The sequence below is a fragment of the Pholcus phalangioides genome, unplaced genomic scaffold (genome assembly GCF_987345545.1).
Source record: "Pholcus phalangioides strain wild (caught in Gottingen) unplaced genomic scaffold, Ppha-v1.0 ptg000002l_1, whole genome shotgun sequence".
Classification (NCBI taxonomy): domain Eukaryota; kingdom Metazoa; phylum Arthropoda; class Arachnida; order Araneae; family Pholcidae; genus Pholcus; species Pholcus phalangioides.
Window position 1 is genome coordinate 5,201,732 of NW_028301595.1, and position 22,942 is coordinate 5,224,673.

Genomic DNA, 22,942 nt, shown 5'->3' on the forward strand with positions numbered 1-22,942 from the left:
ATAAAGATTCTCTGCAGATCGAGAAAAAAAAAAACTCAGTTCAGAGGGATTATGTCTGGGGGTGAGTCATCATCATGTGCTTACAAATTTGCATTGTTGTTGGCATTTCTTCTAGATTGGTGTCAATGCGACCAGAAAATTCATTTGTAAACATGTATTTTGGCTGCCCAAAATTATAATTAAATTCAGTTATAAGTGTCTCACTCCGAATTTATCACACTGCACTTTTGTATCTTGCACAGAAAATAGCAACAAATAAAACTTCATTGACGCTTCTGGCAGCAAGTGGTGAAAAATACAGGTGTCCTAAAACACACACAAAAGTTGGGGAGGTACTTAAAAAAAACTCACAAAAGATACAGAAAAAAATACTTGCGAAAAATACAGGGTATCCATGATTAAAAGATTCTATTTTAAAGTAGCCTGCAGGTGAAACCAGTCATCAGAAAATTGTGAAATTTTGTGGAGGACTTCATGAAGTGATGGGAATTTGTTTCAGGATAAAAAAATTAGTTGCACGTGTCGCCACCAGAGGGTTTTTATTAAGAAATGACACGTTTAGGCAAACGTGTACAATTGTTACTGCAACAAAAAATGCTTTACATGATGGCCATCATTTTCAGATACCATGTGAAATCGCAAGATGGCATATCCCACAACTGACCAAAGTGTGTGTGGGGAAATGTTCAGCACATGGCATGAAATGCTGCCTTTAAAGTCAGGTGAAGTCTTCGATTGTCACAACTTACCAGACGTTTCAAATGCCCCCAAACCAAAAAATTGCATGGATTAAGGTGCGGGGATCAGGGAGGCCATAAATTAGAGAAGTGCTGGCTGATACATTCTTCTGTAAAATGTGTTTTAAGGACATTTTCTTAACACACAATGCAATGTGTAGAGGAGCTCATCTTGCATAAAGATTGTGTCTGCAAGGCAGTGACATGCTTGCAGAGTCGGAACAATTTCGTTCTGTAATAGCGATGCATATTGCTTACTGCTGATCGAACATGTCACTGGACCTGTTGAATGTAACTCTTCGTGGAAATAGGGGCCAATAATAAATGATGCAGTAAATCCACACCATACCGTCTTTTTTGATGAATGCAACGGAAAATCTAAGAGTGCAGATTTTCTGGTTCCTAAATTCGGCAGTTGTGGATATTTATTGCACCATCCAAGCAAAAATTAACTTCATCTGTACAAAGGATATTCCAAATCTATCTCACCATGAGCTAGAAACTGCACTGAGAACCAGAGTCAAGTGTCATAATCATGTGGAAGCAACCCCTGCACAAGTGAAAGTTTGTCAAGATAATATTGTAGGATATTCCGCATGAACTTGGACAGTTGAACATGGCCTATCCAACGCCTGTTCCACACACCTGATACTAATGCTACCATGAGAATTTGAAGCTCTATCCCCCCTCTTCCACTTGAAGTGAAACCTCCTGTACTGCGTCTACAGAAACGGGTTTCCTTCCTCTTCCAGGACGAACAGCCAACGATTCTATGGTTTTAAATTTTATCATATTCCGTAGGTTTTAACATTCATTGGACTTTTTTGAATCTTCTTTCAAGTCCAATATTTTCATAGAGCAGTTACTGGGGAATTGCTGTTTTGGTAAAACAATTTTACCAAGAAAGCGCAATCTCATAAACTTATCGTCATTGTGAGAAGCAAAGACATTGAAAAACAAGATCTCTGCGAATGTTTCTAAGTTTTATAACAGCTGCTGTGTAACATCACATAAATTTAAATGTTTATTACAGGTGTTCAAAGTGAAATGCCATCTGGTGCCTACATGTACAACTAATTTTTTTTCCACCTGAAACAAATTCCCATCACTTCATGAAGTACTCCACAAAATTTCACACTTTTTGATGAATGGTTTCGCCTGTAAGCTACTTTAAAATAGGTTTTTAAATTATGGATACCCTGTATATACAGTACGATTTTGAGTGAGACATAAAATAATTTTGTTGCGGATAATTTCTGCACAAGACCTTGTGATGAGTAAAAGCACGGAAAAATTTAATATAGACGTCTCAGATTTATTTACAGAACAACTATTTATAGTTAATTATACTTCTTCTTGTGACATGACGGCATCGAAACATCTGCATTGTCGCAAACTTGCTGCGATTTAAAGGGAAATACATATTCCAGACCTAATTATCGATTTATATAGATTTAAGGGTACTTAAATTTTTACAAATAAAAATGACATAATTAATGCTTATTTACATAAATTTCATAGCAATATCAGTGTTTTGAAATTAGTGTCTGAAATCGCTCAAGAACATTTTGTAGTGTGGATCCAGCTGTACATCAAGGTTGTGTGTATTGAGCATATGCTTGATGGTTGAAGCATTTTAGCAAATATCAACTTCATACAGTCAAACCTCAGTATAACATCACCCCCAGGGGGCAGAATTCAAATTATTTCTTGAGTAGGGTGGCTTAATAATGAGTGCTCAAATCTGCTAACTATACTGGCAGAGACTTGTAAAAACTGATGTTATAGGTGTGGGGGGATTTAAAAGTGATCAGTTTTGTAACCTGGTCAGGACTTGTTTCTCACATTGGCAATGTAGGCATGTGCCCACAAAATTTTGAAGTGCACCAAAAGTCTAAAATTTTTGTTCTGAATATTTGCTTTCTCATCTTAATTAATGTAAAACTGAATACCGTGATGAAGAAACAAAGCAAGAAAATGCCACAGCATACTTTCGAATTTATTTTTATCATATATATGCATAATTATTACGTGATAATACCCTATAACTATGACTAGATAAGCACTATTTATAGGGGGGGGGGGGAGATAAAAAAATTCATGTTTTCCCAGGGCCCAAACTTTTGAGCCAAGTTTTCCAAAGGCCTGGAGAAGGCTTTACTCTGCACAAATTTCTTTTTTTATGAAGGTTGTCATTCTTGTAACCTGATTACTCCCAAGTCAAGGAAGTCAAGGCACTCGAAACTCTGAGTACCACTGTACTATTAGTTTTATAAAAATTGATACATGAGATTTGATATAAGTAGCGTCCTGGCTGTTTATTTCATAATTGCACTGCTATTCCATGCTTGTACAATTTTTTTTGATACAGCCAGTCACTTTGCTTTAGTCTCTATGATAATTTGTGTAACTGTACAATCTTTTCTGGTTTCTCAAAACTGATTATCGAAGAGCGGTACAAACGAGGAAGGTATTTTTATCTCTGTTCTGTGCGAGACATTTTCAATGTTTAATCACACTATTTCCAATGCAATATCAACAATTATGTTTTCTTAACAAACAAGTAAATACACTGTGAGAACAAACTGAAATATTCAAACTGCTAAAGGTGGATTACTATTCAAAATTTCTGAAATTTCAATAGAAAATTATTGCAAATTTTGGTAGAAGATTTCTATGATAAATTTATACATGTATTTTTCAAAACTGAATTGACTAAAAAATAAACTGCAAAAATTAATGTGTTTAAAAATATCCTGTTACCATGTTAATAATCATAAATAGTTGTAAAATATTTGAATAGCAATTTAAATACTCAAAATTATGCAGATTTCAAGAGCTAAGCTGTATTTTAAAAATATAATGATAAATTTCATTAAAAATAATTTTGTTAGCAAACAGATTATTTGATGCAGAGATGCACAACCTTATCGGTCAGTGGGCCAGATATGCTGTATTTCTGACACTCACAGGCTAGAATTTTGAATAAACCATATGACCCATATTTTATGAGAGAGAGATTCACGTAATTTTGACCTTTCCAATTTTTTTATGAAATGTCCGGTTTCTCACAATATTTACAATGAGGTTTGCTTGAATTTTTATTCTTTACTGAAATCAAGAATTAGGCCCGTGATTATTTTTATGACTTATTAATTATATTATGGTAATTATGACTAACTTATCATATAAATACATTCATGTCACATATTTTTCAAACATATGTATTTTTGGTGAATTACATTTTAATATAAATTTCAGAAGCCAGTTTTCCCGTTATTAGTGGTTTTTCTGCAGTTTTTAGCAATAGTTGGCAACTTGAAAAAGTTTTGGCAATTTTTTTTAGCTATAATTGACAAGTTTTATTTGCCTTTGACAATGTTTTTAGTGATAATTTGTGATACCTCCTATGGATTCGATTTTCCCATATTTTTATGAAGGAAATATGGTCAGCCCAGGTATTTGTCGATTGGTAGATTTATAGATTCGTTGGAATTTATTGGTTACTTTTCTACAGAACACCTTTCACAGGCTAAATGGAACTTCTTGACCGGCCAAAGGTTGTGCACTTCTGATTTCAAGGATAGCAATGAATTAAAATCACTACAAAATGTCAAAAATTGAAGTTACATAGGCTCAACTGCATATATTAATGTGCTGTGGTTACATTATGTATCTATGTACACATTGGATGCATTCATTGTTTTTTGATAGGAGCTGGAAGAGAAAAGATTTGATGCATCTGGTTATGATCGTGACTTGATCATGATGTTGGAGAGAGACATTCTACAAAAAGAGCCCAATGTCCGATGGAATGATATTGCTGATCTTGAGGATGCTAAGAAGCTTCTCGAAGAAGCTGTAGTCCTTCCCATGTGGATGCCTGAATATTTTAAAGGAATTAGACGTCCATGGAAAGTAAGTAAAAGGTTTTTTTTTTTTCAATTTCCTGGTTAAAGTTGTTTGGTTTGCCTTACTATAGTCCTCAGATCACGAGAAGAGTGACGCGACCCCCCCCCCTTCCCCGCTGGAGAGGGTCCATTTCAGCGCGGGGAAAGGATAAAAATTATCCCGGGTTGCCAGTAAAGGCCATCTTGGCGCAAATCTCTGTTATGCAGGTATTCTTCACGCTTCAGTGAACTCCCTCAGTCTTCACGCTTGAGTGAGCTGTGCTTTTTGTGTTGGCGTGTGTTAAAAGATGTACTTGAAAATTGTTGTTATAAATTTTGGACGTAAGTTAAATTTTTTAATTTAAAAAATTTGAATTTTTATTAAATTTAATATTTTGAACTAAAATATTTGATACAGAAAAAAATTCGAAGAGAGTAGTGATCATTTAGTAATAAAGGGAGTAAAATTACTTTAAATTAATAATTAAATTCCTAAAATAATAAAATAAATTAATTGTTAAATTACTTTGAATTAATAATTTAATACAAAGGGAGAGAGTATTATTTTAATATAATAATAATAATTTATTACTACTGTAAATTATATGGCATTTTCTTCGGTTTAATTTCTATACCGCAGCAAGAGAATGCCACCTGCTAGCAATTAGCCATTCTTCTTCTGTTTACCATCTCTTATAGCCATATCATCGTCTTTTTTCCTTTTTTACTTTCTCGACAGAAGCTACTCATATGTGCTTTTTAAATAGGTGACAAATGCAGTAGTGACAAATAAAAAGATTGAGCATGCCTGCTTGTCAAGTTTGCAGTTACGTTTATAGCCACCTTAAGGGCATGTCCCCCAAGGGCAGGGCTGGACGATTCTAATAATTTTTTACAATTATAAATTCATTTTAGAGTGACCCGTCGAAGATTCCAATCTGAGAGCCCAGCTGCAAGATGTGGGGGCCATGCTTAAGGGTATCGGAAGAATGGTCCTCTCATGCTGCAGCAGGGATCCTGGCTCGGATCTCTCACCGGACGTCCATACTGAATTTACAGTGTGGGAAAAAAAAAGAAAAAGAAAATTATAAGAATTCTCCTATAGGCTGGATTTTGTCAGCCCATCCTTCGCCTTCAGCTCGTCTGCCACTACGAAGGTTACCATCAAGGTCCATGGGTTTGAATCAGGGCATAGAACATTCGAAGTAAGTTCTTTACCTACCGAGCCTAAGGCAACCACTGATGGATGGAGCCTTCATTTCCCACCCAACTCCAGTGGTTGGAAATTACCTTATGGCGATATATGACCGGAGTTGGTGTGCGGTGTAGTAGCCCATCCTTCTGGGGGGCCCATGGTTGAAAATGTTTTATACAAGCAGTGTTCGGCTTCAGCTTGATGTATGGAACTAATCATTAAAAAAAAAAAAAAAGAGTTTCTATCCCTTCTGCGGAATAAAAAATATATTTTTTGTATTAAAAGAATGTGGCGTAACTGCTCGAGCAGCCGGGCTGTCTTAAGAGCATCACGGCTTTCCCGGGCCAAGTGATTTTTCTGAGATCCTACCATGTAAATTCTGGAAAATTTCAACCAGGTCTTATTTTTGTGAATCTAATGCGACAATGCCTTAAGACCACACTGTCGAACAGCCGGTGTTTACGCAACAAAAACACTGCGATGGCGACGTTATCGAGGGCGTTTTTAGTGAAATTTCTAGGAGGCCAAAATAGCACTAAAGACGCCAAATGGGAAAGCGCCGTTGCTAATGCGCTATTCTCGATGGGCAGTTGCTTTACCTAAAAGGAAATAATAGAATCGTCTGATGTGACGTAGCCAGTGTTCTTCTCATGATCGGATTTAGTCACCTGACCAAAATAACTGGGATATGTGTTATGCTTATCATTATTTGCACATTTTTTTTGCTAGTCCTATGACAAATAGCCAATTTCAGGGTTCACAGCAACCTGGAAAGCGAGAAATATGCAAATATTTCATAAAGTTAAAAAATCCAGAAAAAATTCTGTGAAGGAAAAATGGAAATTTAGGGAAATAATCAAGTAGATTTTGCTAGGAATCCTGCAACTTCTTAAAAATGTGCTTATGAATTTTTAATAAATTAATGGGGGGGGAAAAATGGTTTTGCAAATGCATATTGTGAGTTTATTTATTGATGGCGATAAAAAGCCATATGATCAAACCAGGCTGGGTCAACTGTATCCTCTGGGCAGTCCCTAGGCAAAGAGATGCTTTATGGGGCCTCGCAACAAATTGAGACAGCAGCCACCCCATTTAAAATCCAGTATGATGTACAGTATTAGTATTTTTTGACATTTGTAAACACGAGGTCTCTTTCCTGTGTGTGTGTGTGAGAGAGAGAGATGGCCATGAATGCAACTGTTTAAACTAAAAGTAGCTCATAACCTTTCAGTTAACAATAACTGTCTCAGTTAAAGAAAGGGGAAAAATTCTTAGGACAATTGTTTGGCTCTAACCTTTAACAATCAAAGGTGAGATATCTTTTCCCTTGTAAATGTAAATTAACAAATACATTCAACATTTAAGCTCCAGGCTATCTCTTTTTTCTTCAGGACTCCTCATTGGTATCCCTTTGAAAGAAAATTTTGTTTGCTTTTCTCGTACATCTGTGTTATTTTATCTTTTCTTTACTGTAGTTTGATGGTTAAAATAAATATACAGATTAACCATCACACATTTATGTTACTGTCAGAGCCTGAAATTGGCCAATTTGCGACGGGGCTGGCCACTTCTCGAATTGACAGATTTAGTTAAATATTGACTCGGCCAGTTTGCAAAGTGGCCAGTGATCCCTGGCTGAAGTCCAATAACAAAAGACATGATTCGGTATCATCGTCAAGTTGGCAAATTTTTTTGTAATAATTATGTCAGCGTTAGTTATGGCCACATGCATTAGTTATGGATGGATTTACGTTTGATTGTGATTTATACCATCACAATATGGTAATTTTTTTTCCAAAATTTGGCAGAAAAACTATGTTTATATAATTTTTATTTTTATAGTTTTTCTCAAATTTCACTTTTTTCTCTTGTAACATAGTCAATCCAATACAGCAGCTATATATAGACATGTATATGTCATAATTCATGTTGGCAGTTAAATGAATGACATTTGGATCCTACTAGGTCGTCTTACATCAGCACATCAAGCTTTGGCCAAGATTCTCCAGCTGCTTTGCAAAATGGCCTGCCAAAGTCAGAATCATTTCTACAATTCAGACTGGCCACTTCATGAATTGGCAGCATTTTGGGCTTTGGCAGTAACATATGCACACACACATGTAGAAGAAAGGGTAGCTGGGGGAAGGTAGCCTTGAGCTGATTGTGTCATTATTTCTGCTTCGGATGTCTATGGCTTATGCATACCATTGGCATTTATTTATTTTGGTAACTATCATATAATGTTCTCCTTGTTTCTCTTCTATGCATAGGGAGTGCTCATGGTTGGTCCTCCTGGTACTGGAAAGACAATGCTCGCTAAAGCAGTAGCAACAGAATGCAAAACAACATTTTTCAATGTTTCCTCCAGTACACTGACCTCAAAGTATAGAGGAGAATCTGAAAAGATGGTGCGACTGCTTTTTGAAATGGTGAGTTACTATTTATAATAATGTCAATGATGGTATTATAACTTTTCCATGTCATGTGATTTACATTTAGCATTGCAGCTAATGATTCAATGTCAAACTATTTATATAGTAGAGTAAAACCTTAAATGACCTTTGAGTAACGTGTCTGGAGTCATCTCAAATAGCGAGATCTTCCATCAACTGAGACAATTTTTGGAGTGCTGAAAATGTAAAAAAAAGGGGGAAAAAACGAGTGCTGATCACAGGTAAATTTATGCAGAGACAAAATCAAACTTTGATTACACAATTGTGAATGTAAGAATTAATGTTTACCAGTTTGACAGGTTTTCTTTCCCATAATGCACTAGTGAAAGGTATCTATGACCAGTTGACCTTTATTGATAGTTACTCAATTGTCAATTGATTTTCTGCTGTAATTCAAAGACTGTTTTCTTCAATATCATTTTTTTTTTGTCACTAGTAGCTCGTGTCAATTTTTTTCTCAAACCTAGTGAGGCGAATTCCTATTGGTTTTATTTAATGTACAATGTTGCATATCTCTGAAAAACAAAAAGCAATTATTCACATTTCATTCTTAAAATGTGTTTCCAGAGGCTATTTTCTTGTATCGTACACTTCGCCTGTGTCCTAGTAAATGTTTGTCTGAGTAAGTCTTGGCAGATTTTGAGAAGCTGGTAGTGGAAGTATCATAGATCATATGATGTTACATGTTTATTTTCACCATCATAAATTAAGTGTATGAGAATCTTATGGTAAATGGAAATCTCATGGATTTTTCTTTCTAGAAACTCATCATTGAAACTCCCAGCTTTGATTTGATTGACATAATTCATTTCAACTTGAATTTCAACTCTACTTCCTATTATTAATCTCCCACATTTTTTATGTAAACATGAAAAATGTCACAGACGAAATCCACTGTATGTACATTATATTGTCCATGGAAAAAATAGAACTGCAATGAAAAAAATAAAAGTTTAAATTTCAACCACCAATTGAGAAAGGGCCATATGGAAAACAAAAAACACTAATTGGAAACAAAACTTCATTCAATCACAGCATTTATTTAATGTGCATTCTATTCACATCGATCACATGTTTTAAATGTGTTACACCATCTTGCATAAAAACATTCTCATTCTTGTAAGGCAGGAATATGTATGGAAAAATCCTTATTTTTAGTTTTTTTAAAAAAAAAACTTTTATGTTTGTTTGGGTAGGTTTTCTTGTCCGTATAAAAATATCATTAAATTTTCATTTTCCAAGGTTGGCAGCCATGTAACTGTTAAGGAGATATATATATATATATTTTTGTTGATATATAACTTGCTTCCAGTTGATTATTAATGTTTTTCTTCATTCATGTATTATCAAGGCACGGTTCTATGCACCAAGTACCATATTCATTGATGAAATTGACTCACTTTGCTCAAGGAGGGGTTCAGAGTCTGAACATGAAGCAAGCAGGCGAGTCAAGTCAGAACTGTTGATACAAATGGAAGGTGAGGAAGTTGATAGGAAACAAACTCCTGCGTTCTTTGTGTTTGTATTTTTAAAACTTTACAGCACTGATACCTGACCATTATGTGCATAAAGGTGCATGTGTAATGCAAGGTGGTGGATAGAAATATCCAAGTTTTATTGTTGAAAATAACTGCTTCAATTTACGTGCCAGTCATCCTCATTCGCTAAGGTACCCACAGGGTTAGAGAACACTACTATAAAGTGTGCAGGTTTATGTGCATGCAACATTTTAATTTTAATCTCTATAAAAAGTGGGTTGCTTCTAATGATAGTAGTGAAGATATTAATACAATACACTCTCCCTAATCCGGCACTTATCAGACCAAATTAATGAAATTGCTGGAAATTGGTTTAAAAAAACCCATTCAAATAATATAAATTTCTGCACATAGACAAATGAACAGACAAGCTGCTTTTGCTGTTCCTTTCCAATTTTTCTCTGATTTCTGAACTCTTTAATTTCGGTGAATATGGCACTTTTGGAAGTGTGGAACTTTTTTGTTGGCCTCACACACGCACAGGAGAAACAAGGAAAAAACTTTCTAATTGGGTTTTTAGAACAGAATGACCAAATAAAAAGGCAAGTTTCTTATTTTAATGACTAAACAGCCTTTACAATATCTGACATATCTGAAATCTACACTTTATTTGGGTACTTTTTGTAATTTGAAGTATACCTTTAGGATCAGCGATTCACCAGTAATTTTTGTGGAAAAGGGACTTTCCTATGTATCCTGTATATCTAGCCAACAAGTTCAGTCGCTCTTCTGCTCCCCCCATCGAAAAATATTTCCATGATTATTAACATACCTTAAAACATTTATGATTCATTTCAAATTGGAAGATAGGTAGGCAGCACCTGAATACTTGCAGCTCACTATTCTCACATGAAATGGGAACTTCTTCTACACAATAATTAATTTCGTCCTCGCCGACTTTTCTAGAATTAAAACAGTAGTAAACTGTATCTATGCCGATAGACTACTACTACACCAAACACAAACTCTTGCGATATCGCTATAATGCAATTTACTGCTATTAATGAGATGGGTTGGAAATGAAGACGCTGTCTATCGGTGGTCACCTCAAGCTCATTAGGGAAAATATCTTATCTATACTCTCCCTCTGGTTTGAACCTGGGACCATGACAATAACCGTAGGTATTGATGGCATAGATGGTAGATGAGCATCTTACCACTATGCTGATAGATTGGAGTTGTGTATGCTATTGAAGTCGTCTCATTCCTCCTCTGGAATATGGATAACTGAAGTAAACTACGTTATATTTATAGTCAAGTTTTAGATTTATAGACCAAAAAGGAACTTGAAGCTGATCCGCATTGTTAGAGTTTTAAGCTTGTTGAATGGCCTTTATATCATAGTATTTTTGTTATTCACAGTTTTTACATTCATATTTCAGGTATCACAAGCTCAGAGGATCCTAGCAAAGTAGTCATGGTGCTTGCTGCCACAAATTTCCCTTGGGATATTGATGAAGCTTTAAGACGTCGGCTAGAGAAAAGGATATACATTCCACTTCCAAACAGTAAGTTTGAACTGAGCTCAAAGAAAATTTTGAGTCATTGATTTATTGAGATGCCCAGCTGTATATGCTTCTCCTTGGGTCAGTAATTTGTTCCAGAGGGATCATGAATATAAAATTTTACTACTTTTTTTTCTTTTAGGAAAAAAAGTTATTTTTAAATCACAAACGTATTTTTAGTTTTTAATCACCAGAAACAATAAGATGTACATTGCCACAAATGCCACATATCATTAGTCCTGAAAGTAATCACACATTGGCATTTTGTCAGCATGCCTCTAGCTGTGCAATACCGTGGTGATGAAAATAGGTGATTTCTTATACAGGTCCACCCTTACCAGACGTGTGCCCTGGTGTGAAAATAATAGTGGGGCCCAGGTGCATTTCGACAATTTTGTGGCACCAAAAATATTTAGGATTCCTCCCTTTGCCCCAATTTAAACTAACTAGTTTTAAACTAATGAGAAAAATAATTCCAGCACCAATAAAAGTTCAAAATTAATGGGAAAAATAATTCTTACGTGTGTGTGTGTGTGTCTCGATGAAAATTCATAGCTAATGGATGAAAAATTCTTGAATTGATGAAAATGAAAAATTAACTGAAGAAATAACTCCAAAATTGATGACAGAAATAATGCCATAACTAATAAAAGGTATAATTCCAGAATTGATGAAAACTCAGAATTAATGAAAGAAATTATTTAAGAATTGGTGGAAGCCTCCGATAATTTACTGTGAGTGTGGGGTGTTACAAAGAGCGGAGCCCGGTGCTATCGCACCATTCCCATACCGCTAAAGATGGCTCTGATCTTGTATGCGAAAAAAATGTCTATCGATGCCTACCTCATTCGTGTAGGATTTGCTCCCAAGGCCATAGGCTTGATGGTCCACTTCACCCTGGTGACTAATCAATGCCGGCATCTTTTGCTTGTTGGCTCTTGATAATGTATGTGGGAGGTACCCACTTGCTCAACTTGAAATCCTTAACTATGCTGTGCAGGTAAAATCTGTTTCATCAGAAACCACGAAGCACTCTGCAAAGCTCTAAAAAATTTTGGCTGCTGTCCTCCTATATGGCCGCTTTCAGAACCCAGGACTTTGGTGGGAGGTTCACACAGATCTGCTAACACAAACTTCTGCAACCAATGTCTGGCAGTATATTCATTCTGTGTTATCCCCAAAAGCTTCATGCATTCAGTGTTAGTCTGCAGACAAGCCCATGTTAAGCCCATAGATTAAATAACAGCAAATGAGCTACTTTTTTTTTCAACACTTCCATTTCTCTTTGCGATTGCTATTACTAATGTAAGCTGTAAATTTTCTTTATCAGGCAATTCAAATCATCCCCACTTCCACATTGACTACTTTTTCAACACATGCCATACCTACTTCTATATAAGTGATCATATCCTCTTTCTGCGGTCTGCCAAAAAAGGCAAATACTCTTTTGGTTACCTTGTACTTTATAAATATATTAAAATTTGAAATATAGAAAATGTTATTAAAAAAAAATATTTGTCGTTCAATAACCTTTTACTGGTGACAAACACCTTTGCGACTAGTTCATTAACCTCCAGTTTTTAACAAGACTGGATTTGAATTCTGTTCTTGGGCAGAGAAAAGTTTGAGCAGCTGTTCAAAATCAGTTCTAAACATTGTAGCATTATTTTATGGATCTTTCTACCATATGCTTCGGGAAAGTATTTCTAATTTTTCTTTCTATTGATCATTATAATATATTTGTTTGCATTTTGATTGTTTTTTCTCTTCTATTCTTCAAATCATAGAGACCGGAAGGGAGGCTTTGTTGAAAATCAATCTGCGAGAGCTTGAAGTCTCACCTGAAGTTGATGTTCAAGAACTCTCATACAATTTAGATGGGTATTCAGGAGCTGATATCACTAACGTCTGCAGGTAAATTTTTATTTGAACTTTATATTAATTGAAATTCATACCCTTAAACACAATCGCGTTACCAACTATTACATTGCTGAATCTCATTACAGTAGAATTTCTCAATAACGGGCACCCATGGGATTAAAAAATTTTGTCCATTATGGGAGGTTCTATTGTACAAACTATTACATAGTCGAACCACCTTAATTGTGACCATTTGCATGTAGCTAATAAAATAAGGTAAGAATTGTGAGTTGGCGCAGGCACAAAACTCTGCGATTTAAAAAAAAAAAGGCAAAAATAGGTGAAGGTTTTCATGATTAACAAAAATTTGTTTATTGCAACTTGAACAGAATACTTAATTTTTTTATTTTAGCTTAAAACAAAGAAAATCAATTCAACAACCAGCTGCTGGAAAGTCTACTTGTCACTTCGTAGAGTCACAGTGAATATTGGGGAGTGCACTTTTGCAAACACATTCCAGTGACATCAGAGAATCTGGGCAGCCTTAGAGGATAACGACCAGACAGAAACTATCAACTAACAAATAAACTATCAAACAAAAAACTATCAACTAACAAATAAACTATCAAACAAAAAACTATCAAACAAAAAACTATCGAACAAAAAACTATCAACTAACAAATAAACTATCAAAAAAAAACTATCTACTAACAAAATAAACTATCAAACAAAAAACTATCAACTAACAAATAAACTATCGAACTAACATTCCCATTGATTGTGTGTATGGCCAAGTCTTCCAATCAAGAAAAAGAAATCAACCGTGGCCGCGGGATTCAGAAAGTTGAGAACCACTGGTCTAGTGGCCCCACATCCTACAGTAGGGCCCCTAAGCTAAGATCTTTGGTGGGCTCTTGGGTGGAATTGATTTTTTTCATGAATTCCCCCCCCCCCCCCCGTATAGTGAATTTATAGTGTGAAAAAAAATTTAATTTTTTTTACACTATAAATTCTATATAAATATCTAATATTTCTAACTATTTTTGAAAAAAAATTTAATTTTAGAATTATCTCGGATATCCCGGGGGCTGGAACCCTGTCAGCCTCTACTGTGCTTCCCTGCACGGGTAAATGGGGTATTTACTGTCAGAATTGGAAAATCGGCCGGACTATGTTTGTACCCCTAAAGGTGTGAACATAGTGTGTCTGTATTTCCTATTCTAGAAACCCGCGTCGACTCTGATTGGTTAAAAACCCGAATTTAAACTTTTTTTAGCTTGCAACTCAGGTTTTGTCTCATATATAAGAAACGCTTCTATTTTTTTTTCTTCTTTAGTTTACCTGTGGCAATATGTTTTGTCTGCTCGCAATAATGCGATCAGTTAAAAAAATAGGCTCATTCTATTTAGATGGTGTTTTTTCTGATGCACATCCCTGTCTGTCGATGCACGTCGATTCTGATGACAAACTGCTGATTCTGGCAGTTGCGCCGATTGCTGAACTGATGGAACAAACTGCTTGATCACTTACACCTCACTCCGTTCAACATTGTTCGGCTCTTTTGCTCTGCTTTGAGCCTACTATGGGTATGCCTCCCAGCACTTCGCAGCTGTTATGCACACGGCTTAATATTGATCAATAGTATGTTCAATAGTTTTGCATTCGCAGGACACGTTTTCAACATACGCAGGCACACCCATAGAGCTTGTTTTGGAAAGTTTCATTACAGGTGTCGAAGGAACTCCAATATGGCAAAAACATTGATTGGGGGTCTAGGGTTGCCAATTGTCCGTTTATATGACCCGCAAGGGCGTATGCAAGGACGGATTGCATTGAATATTCATGATCTACTAAGGGCTTGGGTGACCTTGCAAAGTTGGTTGAATTCATGGGTAGGGATACAGGGGTGGGGGTTATAGGGACGATCCCCCCATGATTAAAAAAATTTCGAGAAATTACCTGCACCCACTTATGCTTTTGCGGGATGGGGGGGGGGCTTAAGCCCTTAGAGTCCAGTTCCTATGGAGCGTTGTATTTAAATAAACTTTAAATTTAAAAGTTTAAAAAAAAATTTGGGTTTTTTTGTAAATTCACTTTCATTCCCTATTAAGACCCCTATTTTATTAAGCCAAACCTTCTAGGTGGTTGCTACTCACAGTTTGGGAACCACTGATATCAGAAAAAGTCACCAAAATGTCCCAGAAAAGTCACTGAATTTTGTTTTTGGTATTTGTTAGACATCCTGCCTAGTTTGCTTGAAGAAAGTCTTAGAAGAAAGATGAGAAAGGTTGTTTTTTTATTCTCCATAACCTCCAAAATGCCTTTGTTACATTTGCCGGCAGTGGCGTCAAAGCCAAGGTGCTATGGGTGCTCCCCACAATATTTTTTATCACGCGTCAAAGCAGCCCCGAAATTGATTCAGAAATCGAAGTTTCCTTCGAGCACCCACGGGTCTAAAACACTTCTGACGCCCCTTGTTTGTCACTTTTCTTTAGCTAGATTCGGACGGTGGTTGTGGTAGTGTAATATCATGTGCAAGTAAATTTTGAGAAGGTCTAAGCACACAGCGCTATCTATTGCTTTCAAAATTGAAGCTATAGAGTTGATTTAAAGCCAAGAACGAACAAAAAGTGAGGTATAAAAGAAATTCTGGATTATAACTAAGTTCATTATTCATGATTTTGAAGAGCAAAGGGGAATTAGAGAGATTCCAATTGAAAGAGGAGAAGAATCCATTCGTGGTCTGAACATCTTTAAGAAGAGATTCAGAGAAAAAGCTCACACTGATACAGAGGCAGCTCTTACATTGTTCGAAAAAAGTGAGAATGAAATACTACACGTATGTTTCCACTGATCAGGACCCTACTAAATGAGAAGACATTTGGAAGATACATTTGGCATGCTTATGAGGCAAATATGTTTTCAACTCAAAACATTCAATTTCCAAAATCATATCATGGAAAAATAAAATAGTGACGATTAACATATTTTTGTTCACGTATTCAATTATGTAAAATTTCAACCAAATTTCATTTTTATTTAAACACAGAATTAATTTTTGTGACAATATATTTTTAAAGTACTTTTATCATTAAAAAATGGGCATGGTCTTGCAAATTATGTTTAATTCTGCATAATCGTACCATTTTCCAAGCCAGTGCCGATATAATGAAATTTGCATATAACTAACAAATTTGCTTTTTTTTTTTTCGACTTCGTTACAAGTAGGCCTGACTGTAATTATCTAATCACCCAGACTAGATTATGTTGGACATCGCAGATTTTAAAAACCCGACATCATGAACTTCTTCAAGGTGCATTTGTGGTTTAGTAGTAGTAACCGCTGTGGTGGTTGAGTGATCAAAGTGATGGACTCACATCGCGAGGTCCCAGGTTAGAACCCCACTGTCACCACAGTGGTGGTTAGTTGAAGTTGGTTTTCTGTCTGTGGTTCTTTCCCAACTTCAAGGCGCGAATACGAGTCGATCTCCCCATTAGAATGTTTCGCCATAGAGAGTAACAGGCCTACAAACAGTACAAATATTCAATCATTACACTTCACTTCTGAAATATAGATAGACGCAAGCACCAAAAATCCAGACACAACACTAGATGCGCACTCAGACTGTCAGATACACACAATTACACTTCCGGCACAACTCACTAGGTAGTAAATTATCCATGGCGATAGACCTGAGTTTTTGTGCCGAGTTTGAAAGAAAGGTGTAATAGTATGTCTGAAATGTTCATGTGCAAGGGAGAAAAGAAAAAACAGATAATTCTGAGGTAAAGGAAAAGAAAACATTTTTCATTTTCGGGGCTATTAGTAAAGATTCTACTAGTGAAAAAATGGACAAAAAGCGCTTGTATGCTTTTTCTACTACAAATATCTCGTCCCTGTTTGCTAAGAGATTAAGTATGGCTCTGGACAGTCAGTGAAGTCTAGTCATTTTGTACTGTACTCTGTTCATTCTAACTTGGGTCCTGATGTAAATAAACCACTGTACCAATTTTTGATATCACTTCGCATTCTTTATTTCTATTGGTTGTAATTTTATCTTTAATGCGCCCCAGGTCAGGCTTTCTCACGGGATCTATAGTCTGTCATAATGAAGCTAACTGAATCAAAAATGAGCAGTACCCTTTCGAACCAGATTTTCAAAACTTTACTTTCATGTCTTCGTAATAATCCTCAGTCTTTTTCGGCTCGCCACCTTCGACGAAACCAATATTACTTCCTCCCAATAAGCTGCTCAAGCAGAAGTGTGAATTCTTTGGAAATGCATATGTTCACCATTATAAGTGGACCCCACCCCCGTGTCCAGTGTAGGTCAAAGTGTGATAGTTGAGAAAAAAAAATCTTGTTGACAGAAATTTTGTTTATAGGAGTCCAGAGCAGCTGCAAAGAAATGAATTTTCAGATGGCTCTGCCAAACAAGATAGACACGCATATTTCATTTATGTCATCAAACGATAAAGAAGGAAGCTCCTTTTTCTTGCAAGAACTCTTGAAAAAGCGTACACAAGTGTATACCAAATATATTTGCGAATAGGAATAATAATGATTTGAAAAAAAGGAAACTTCCGTTAAAAAAGGGGCAGTAATATTTCAGTGAGAATGGCCTATCCTGTCAGCACCCACCCTGAAGACATAGCAGCAAAAATGCTTTGACAGATCTTTAAAAAATAGTTTTTTCCCACCTTCCAGATAACTTTGAAATAATACGGAATAAATATTAAAAAAAATAAAAATTATGAGGTATTTTATGATACAAGGGGCAAATGACTGTATTTTTAGCGGTGTTGTACTCTAAGAAAGGTGAAATGTTCTTCAACCAATCATTTTGGGCATTGCACACATGCTTTTATGTACATTCGGACCCAAATTAAAATGAAAAGACTTTAGTGATGCTTCCAAAGGGTTGTCTTTTTTTTTCTCCCTCTTGTTTCCAATACATCTAATTGTTTTCTCCTCATAGAGATGCGTCAATGATGGCAATGAGACGGAAAATAGCCGGCTTGACTCCAGATGAGATCCGAAACTTGCCTAAAGAAGAACTCGAACTTCCGGTCACACTGGAAGACTTCAAGGAAGCCATTAAGAAGATAAATAAATCTGTCAGCAAGGAAGACCTCAAGAAATATGAGGAGTGGATGGCAGAATTCGGCTCCACATAATTTTCAAAACATCGAAATATACTGCAGCTGAAGATGCTGTTTTTCTAGTGCAAATTATTTTACAATGTTGCTTATTAGGAGCAGACCTTGCACCGATCTCTATGGTTATTTTTTATATATATATAAGTATATTTTTAATATGTACAATATAGGTTGACGATGTCAGTTGGAGTTTTCTTTGTTGTACGTTTCATATTCGCCTTCATCTGTGATGTTATATCGTTTTCTTAACACTATTTAGCAATTTTTATTCGAGCCAGCTTGTTTTACAGCCTGTTGACATCGCTGAACATAGCTGTTGGGTAATAATGATGACATTAAATGGATGTCTTGTTATTTTTATTTTGTGTTTGACAATTTATTTGAATCTCACTCAATAATTCAATACAGTAAAACCTTTAAGTCGTCACTGTGGTTAAGTCACCATTTTTTCTTCGGCGTCATCCAGCTTCCATAGAAAACAATGTCATTAAACCCTTGTCATCACTAATTTCAGTTAACTTATCACTAGGGTAAAGTTTGAGAGAGAGAAGGAAAGGAAACTTTTTCTTCTCTCTGGAGGGAAAAGCTTGATAGCAACACTGCTATATGTTCAAAAGCAATCATAAAAGCCTTATATACCAAAACGGAACAGCTCAAATAAAGCAAGTGACACCGAGGAAGCTCATTTTCTGACCAAAAAGACAGAAGTTCTTGAAGCATTAGGGACTGTTCAGGCTGGACCTAATTCTTGTATGCCCCCCCCCTTTTAATTTTTGGTTTCAAATCCAAACAAGGTATCTTTGTTGATAAATAATTTTCCCCCAGTTGAGAAGGCTTCCTAGTGTCTCTTTTATCCTGCTCAGGGACCCTTCAAATCAAAATGTGGCCCGGTGTTCGAGATTACTTCATATTTGTGTGTACCATGATCTACTTATAAAAAATTCTAATCACTAAAATTGAATGTGTCATGTACATATAATAATAATGCAAAAATAATGAGCATTAAATTGTGTTGCAAAGAAATGCTAACTATTATAACAATTGCTCTGATTAGTGTAAACGGAAAAAAATACTGGTATAAATCGTTTTAAAATGAAACACAAACATATTAGGATAAATCAAGAAACTATCCATACTTAGATGAAACAGCCATAATTTTTTATGGGCAGTATATCTTATCATAATTTTATTGGTTTTTTATTGCTCTTATGGGGTTGCTGAATTTTTGATATAGTTTAGATATATGTTCGACATCCATATTTTTCATGGGCATATTTTTTCAGCCACCTCATTGGGCATTTCGTCTATTCTGGTATTTGTAAGTTTACCAGTGTATTTAACCATAATACAGTAAATAGAATACTAAACTCAAAAAGTTCAAAAATTTATTTTTTCTTTTATTATTTATAAATTTTATTAATATTGTAGAAATATATGAATTGAAATTTTGATAAATGATGTACCATATTGAATTAATACGATATCCAAAATATTGAACATTGAAACTGATGGCACTTCGGTTAAGTTGTCACTCTCCTTAAGCTGTCATCATTTCTTGATAACTTGGGTGATGATCTTTAGAGGTTGTACTGTATTTGTTTTTGCTCCATAATTCATAGATCTCTAGAACATAAATGAATTTTGTGAAAAAATGTTCAATATAACAAATATTTGATTCATAATTAGTTCATAAGTTCGAAAAGTCTTAATAACTTTAGTGAAAGAGCCGGGAAAAAAAAGATGGTTAAGACGGGAAAAAAATTACTGTGATGTCCCAGAAAGTATGAGTCGTGATCTAGTGAGGATCTATAATTTCAGTTCACACAAGCACATGCCTAAACTACAACAGGCGGTCAAATACCTTTGATGAAAATTTTTAATTTCAAGAAAATTTCTATTTAAATGTGGTTTAAATTCTAAATATAATGCCTGGGTGGACTTGGAGAGAAGAGTATACTTGTCTGTTGGGAATCAAACCCCCAGTCTTCTTGAAGTCTGGGCAAGCCAAACCCCATTGATGCACAGTAGTGGTCACTGAAGTTGGTTTTTTGCTGTTTCCCAACTTCAAGGTATAAATGTGAGCCAGTTTAATTTTTAAAATGTCTCTCCGCAGAGAGCAGGTAGACCTAAAACATGATACTGTCGTAACATAAAAATTCAAGCATTTACCCTATCTTTATTTTAAAATATAGAAGACAGATGGCAACATCTGCTAGAACGAACACAAAACAAGGCTGATTCTGACAACATAATATGTTGGGACCCCACAATCACACACTTATAGTACACATTCCAGTATGTACCAATTTATTAGAAATTGTGTAGAGAAATGTGGATGAGGTAAACATACACAGTTATGTAAGCTAGTTTTAGCAAGCCTGCTATTCATAGATAGCATGAGAGAGTTGATTTTTCCTTCCTTACATAACATGCACTATACAGGACCAGGTTTGATTCCCCGAGGAGACCAGTAGACTTGTCTGAGTTCACCTCGCCATAATATCCAGAAAGTTTTTTTATTTCTTGATGTATTGGGCTGAGAAAAACCCTCTCATTCTCTAACTAACAATAGGGTTACCATTTGTCCTCTTTTCTGTCATTTCAAACATTTAAAATATATTTTTACCTCATACATTTTTGAAATTTCATGTTTGTCCTCATTTTTAGGATTCCAGAATTTTTCTTTCTGGAGAATGCACTGCGAAACACATATCTCTTTGTCATTGTGTTTATATGTTTTATTAAAAGTTTTGATCAATCGCTGTTTAAATTCGCCAAAAATGAGAACACAAGTTGCCTCTGAGTATGGCAGCAATGTTATTCTTGCCATGGCTTCGTCCGAAAATAGCCCAGGAAGAAGAAAACTACAACATCGGTCTTAAGAATACCATTGATTGCTCAACTGCACAATACATTGATTTTGGGATGCTGTGAAATATTATAATTCATTAACAATATGAATGGTTAGTTCTTATTTTATTGTAAATAATACATAGGTATTTACTTAAACTCAATATTGATTAGGTTGAAAACAGATCAAAATCCACTCGAAATTTAAGAATTTGGCATAAGTGATACTACAATTAGAATGTGGTAGATCTCGTGGCTGATTCTTAAAATCTTAAAATTTGTATGAGGGCTGCCATACATAAAAAATAAAAACATTAACTTTTTATGCAGTACCGGTGTGCTAAAAACTTCCAATTATTGAAATGTAGATCCTGCTCTGAAAAGTCATTTGAAAAAAAAATTCATATTTTTAAATACAATATTCATTAAGACTAAATTATACAACATGTTTTGGCAACTTATCAATGTGTTGGTAAATTTTCATTCGCTCAAAAGTTGGCATTTCTAGGGACTATGCACTAGTAGAATTGTTTATGTGTATGAGAACTCAACCATTTTTTTTTTCATTCGCAGTAAATTACAATTAAATTTTTTGACAAGTATTTTGTCAATTATACAGAATTTTTACAACCTTGAATTTACGTTTCCCAATTTATTGTGAACCACACCTTTAATCATTGGTGAGAAATGTTGAAATCTTGTCAAATATCTCCGTTAATATTGCTTCAAAAAATGTGTTTTTTTTGTAAATGACTCCTCAGAGCCACACTTAAATTTCAGTAATTGCAAGTTTTAGCTCACAGGGACTGTAACTAAGAAATAGTGTCCGACCTATAAAAAAATGCGAGCGGGGCCGCAACTAGGGGTAGGGGGAAGCAGGCGGGTCTCGTGCCCCGGGCGCTGGATCAGAGGGGACGCAAATTTAATTCTTAAACCTTACCTTCAACATCACAAGGGGGTGCCAAAATCTAGTTGAATGCGAGCCACTTTAAATGATCTGAAACAGCGCAGCAGTAAATGTGCTGCGGGCGTCGTGTCCAGGGCCACAGCTAGATTCTTTTTTCAGCCATTTTGGCACCCCTTGTAATGCAGAAGGACCAATAAAAAAATGTATTCGGTGCCCCCCCCCCCCTCACTGATGCAGCACCCAAAGCATAGTCTGGGGGGGGGGGCACGATAATGATGTCAATTCATATATACATTAGATCAGTCGACTCCACCTTTGACGCTGGGGGGCAATGGCCCAAAGCACCAGACCCGCCTGCTCCCTCGATTAGACCATTCTCGTGTTACTAAAATTATCTGTCAATGTGCCGCGGGCAGCTAAACAGTGCTTGCTTTGGGGTCACTTAAATAATCTGGGAATGTGCCGCGGGTCATTTAAGGGATGTGGAAATATGCCATGGCCCACTCAAATGATATGAAGCAGCCAGTGCCGTCTTAAGGCATTGGCCCTAGGGCCTCAAGCGAAGAGGGGCCACACAAAAATGAGATCTGGTTGAAATTTTCGAGAATTTGTTTGGTAGGGCCTCTGAAAAATCAATTGGCCCGGGGGCCCATGATACTCTTAAGACGGCCCTGGGAGACAGCACTATGGCGAGTTGGTTACTCAAGTGATCTATAGAATCGTGCCGCTCAGTCAACACCTGCTTCAGAAGGTGATGGCTCAATTCAGTTTAGCAGTGCGGTTCTAAATCTTCCAAAGTTTTTTAGAAAATAATTTATATTGTGGAGCCCCGTAGGCTAATTTTTTT

At 35.9% G+C, this 22,942-nt stretch overlaps 1 protein-coding gene across 1 annotated transcript in view; it reads left to right on the forward strand.

Annotated features, from left to right (window-relative positions):
- Kat60 (katanin p60) overlaps nt 1-18,698 on the forward strand; it is a 41,472-nt gene extending 22,774 nt beyond the window's left edge. Inside the window, exons 6-11 of the mRNA XM_089237275.1 lie at nt 4,452-4,655; nt 8,093-8,251; nt 9,627-9,753; nt 11,196-11,321; nt 13,106-13,232; nt 18,158-18,698. Coding sequence (XP_089093401.1) covers nt 4,452-4,655; nt 8,093-8,251; nt 9,627-9,753; nt 11,196-11,321; nt 13,106-13,232; nt 18,158-18,356 — 942 coding nt within the window. The 3' untranslated portion in view covers nt 18,357-18,698. The remainder of the gene's footprint in view (nt 1-4,451; nt 4,656-8,092; nt 8,252-9,626; nt 9,754-11,195; nt 11,322-13,105; nt 13,233-18,157) is intronic.
- Nucleotides 18,699-22,942: the final 4,244 nt, after the last annotated feature.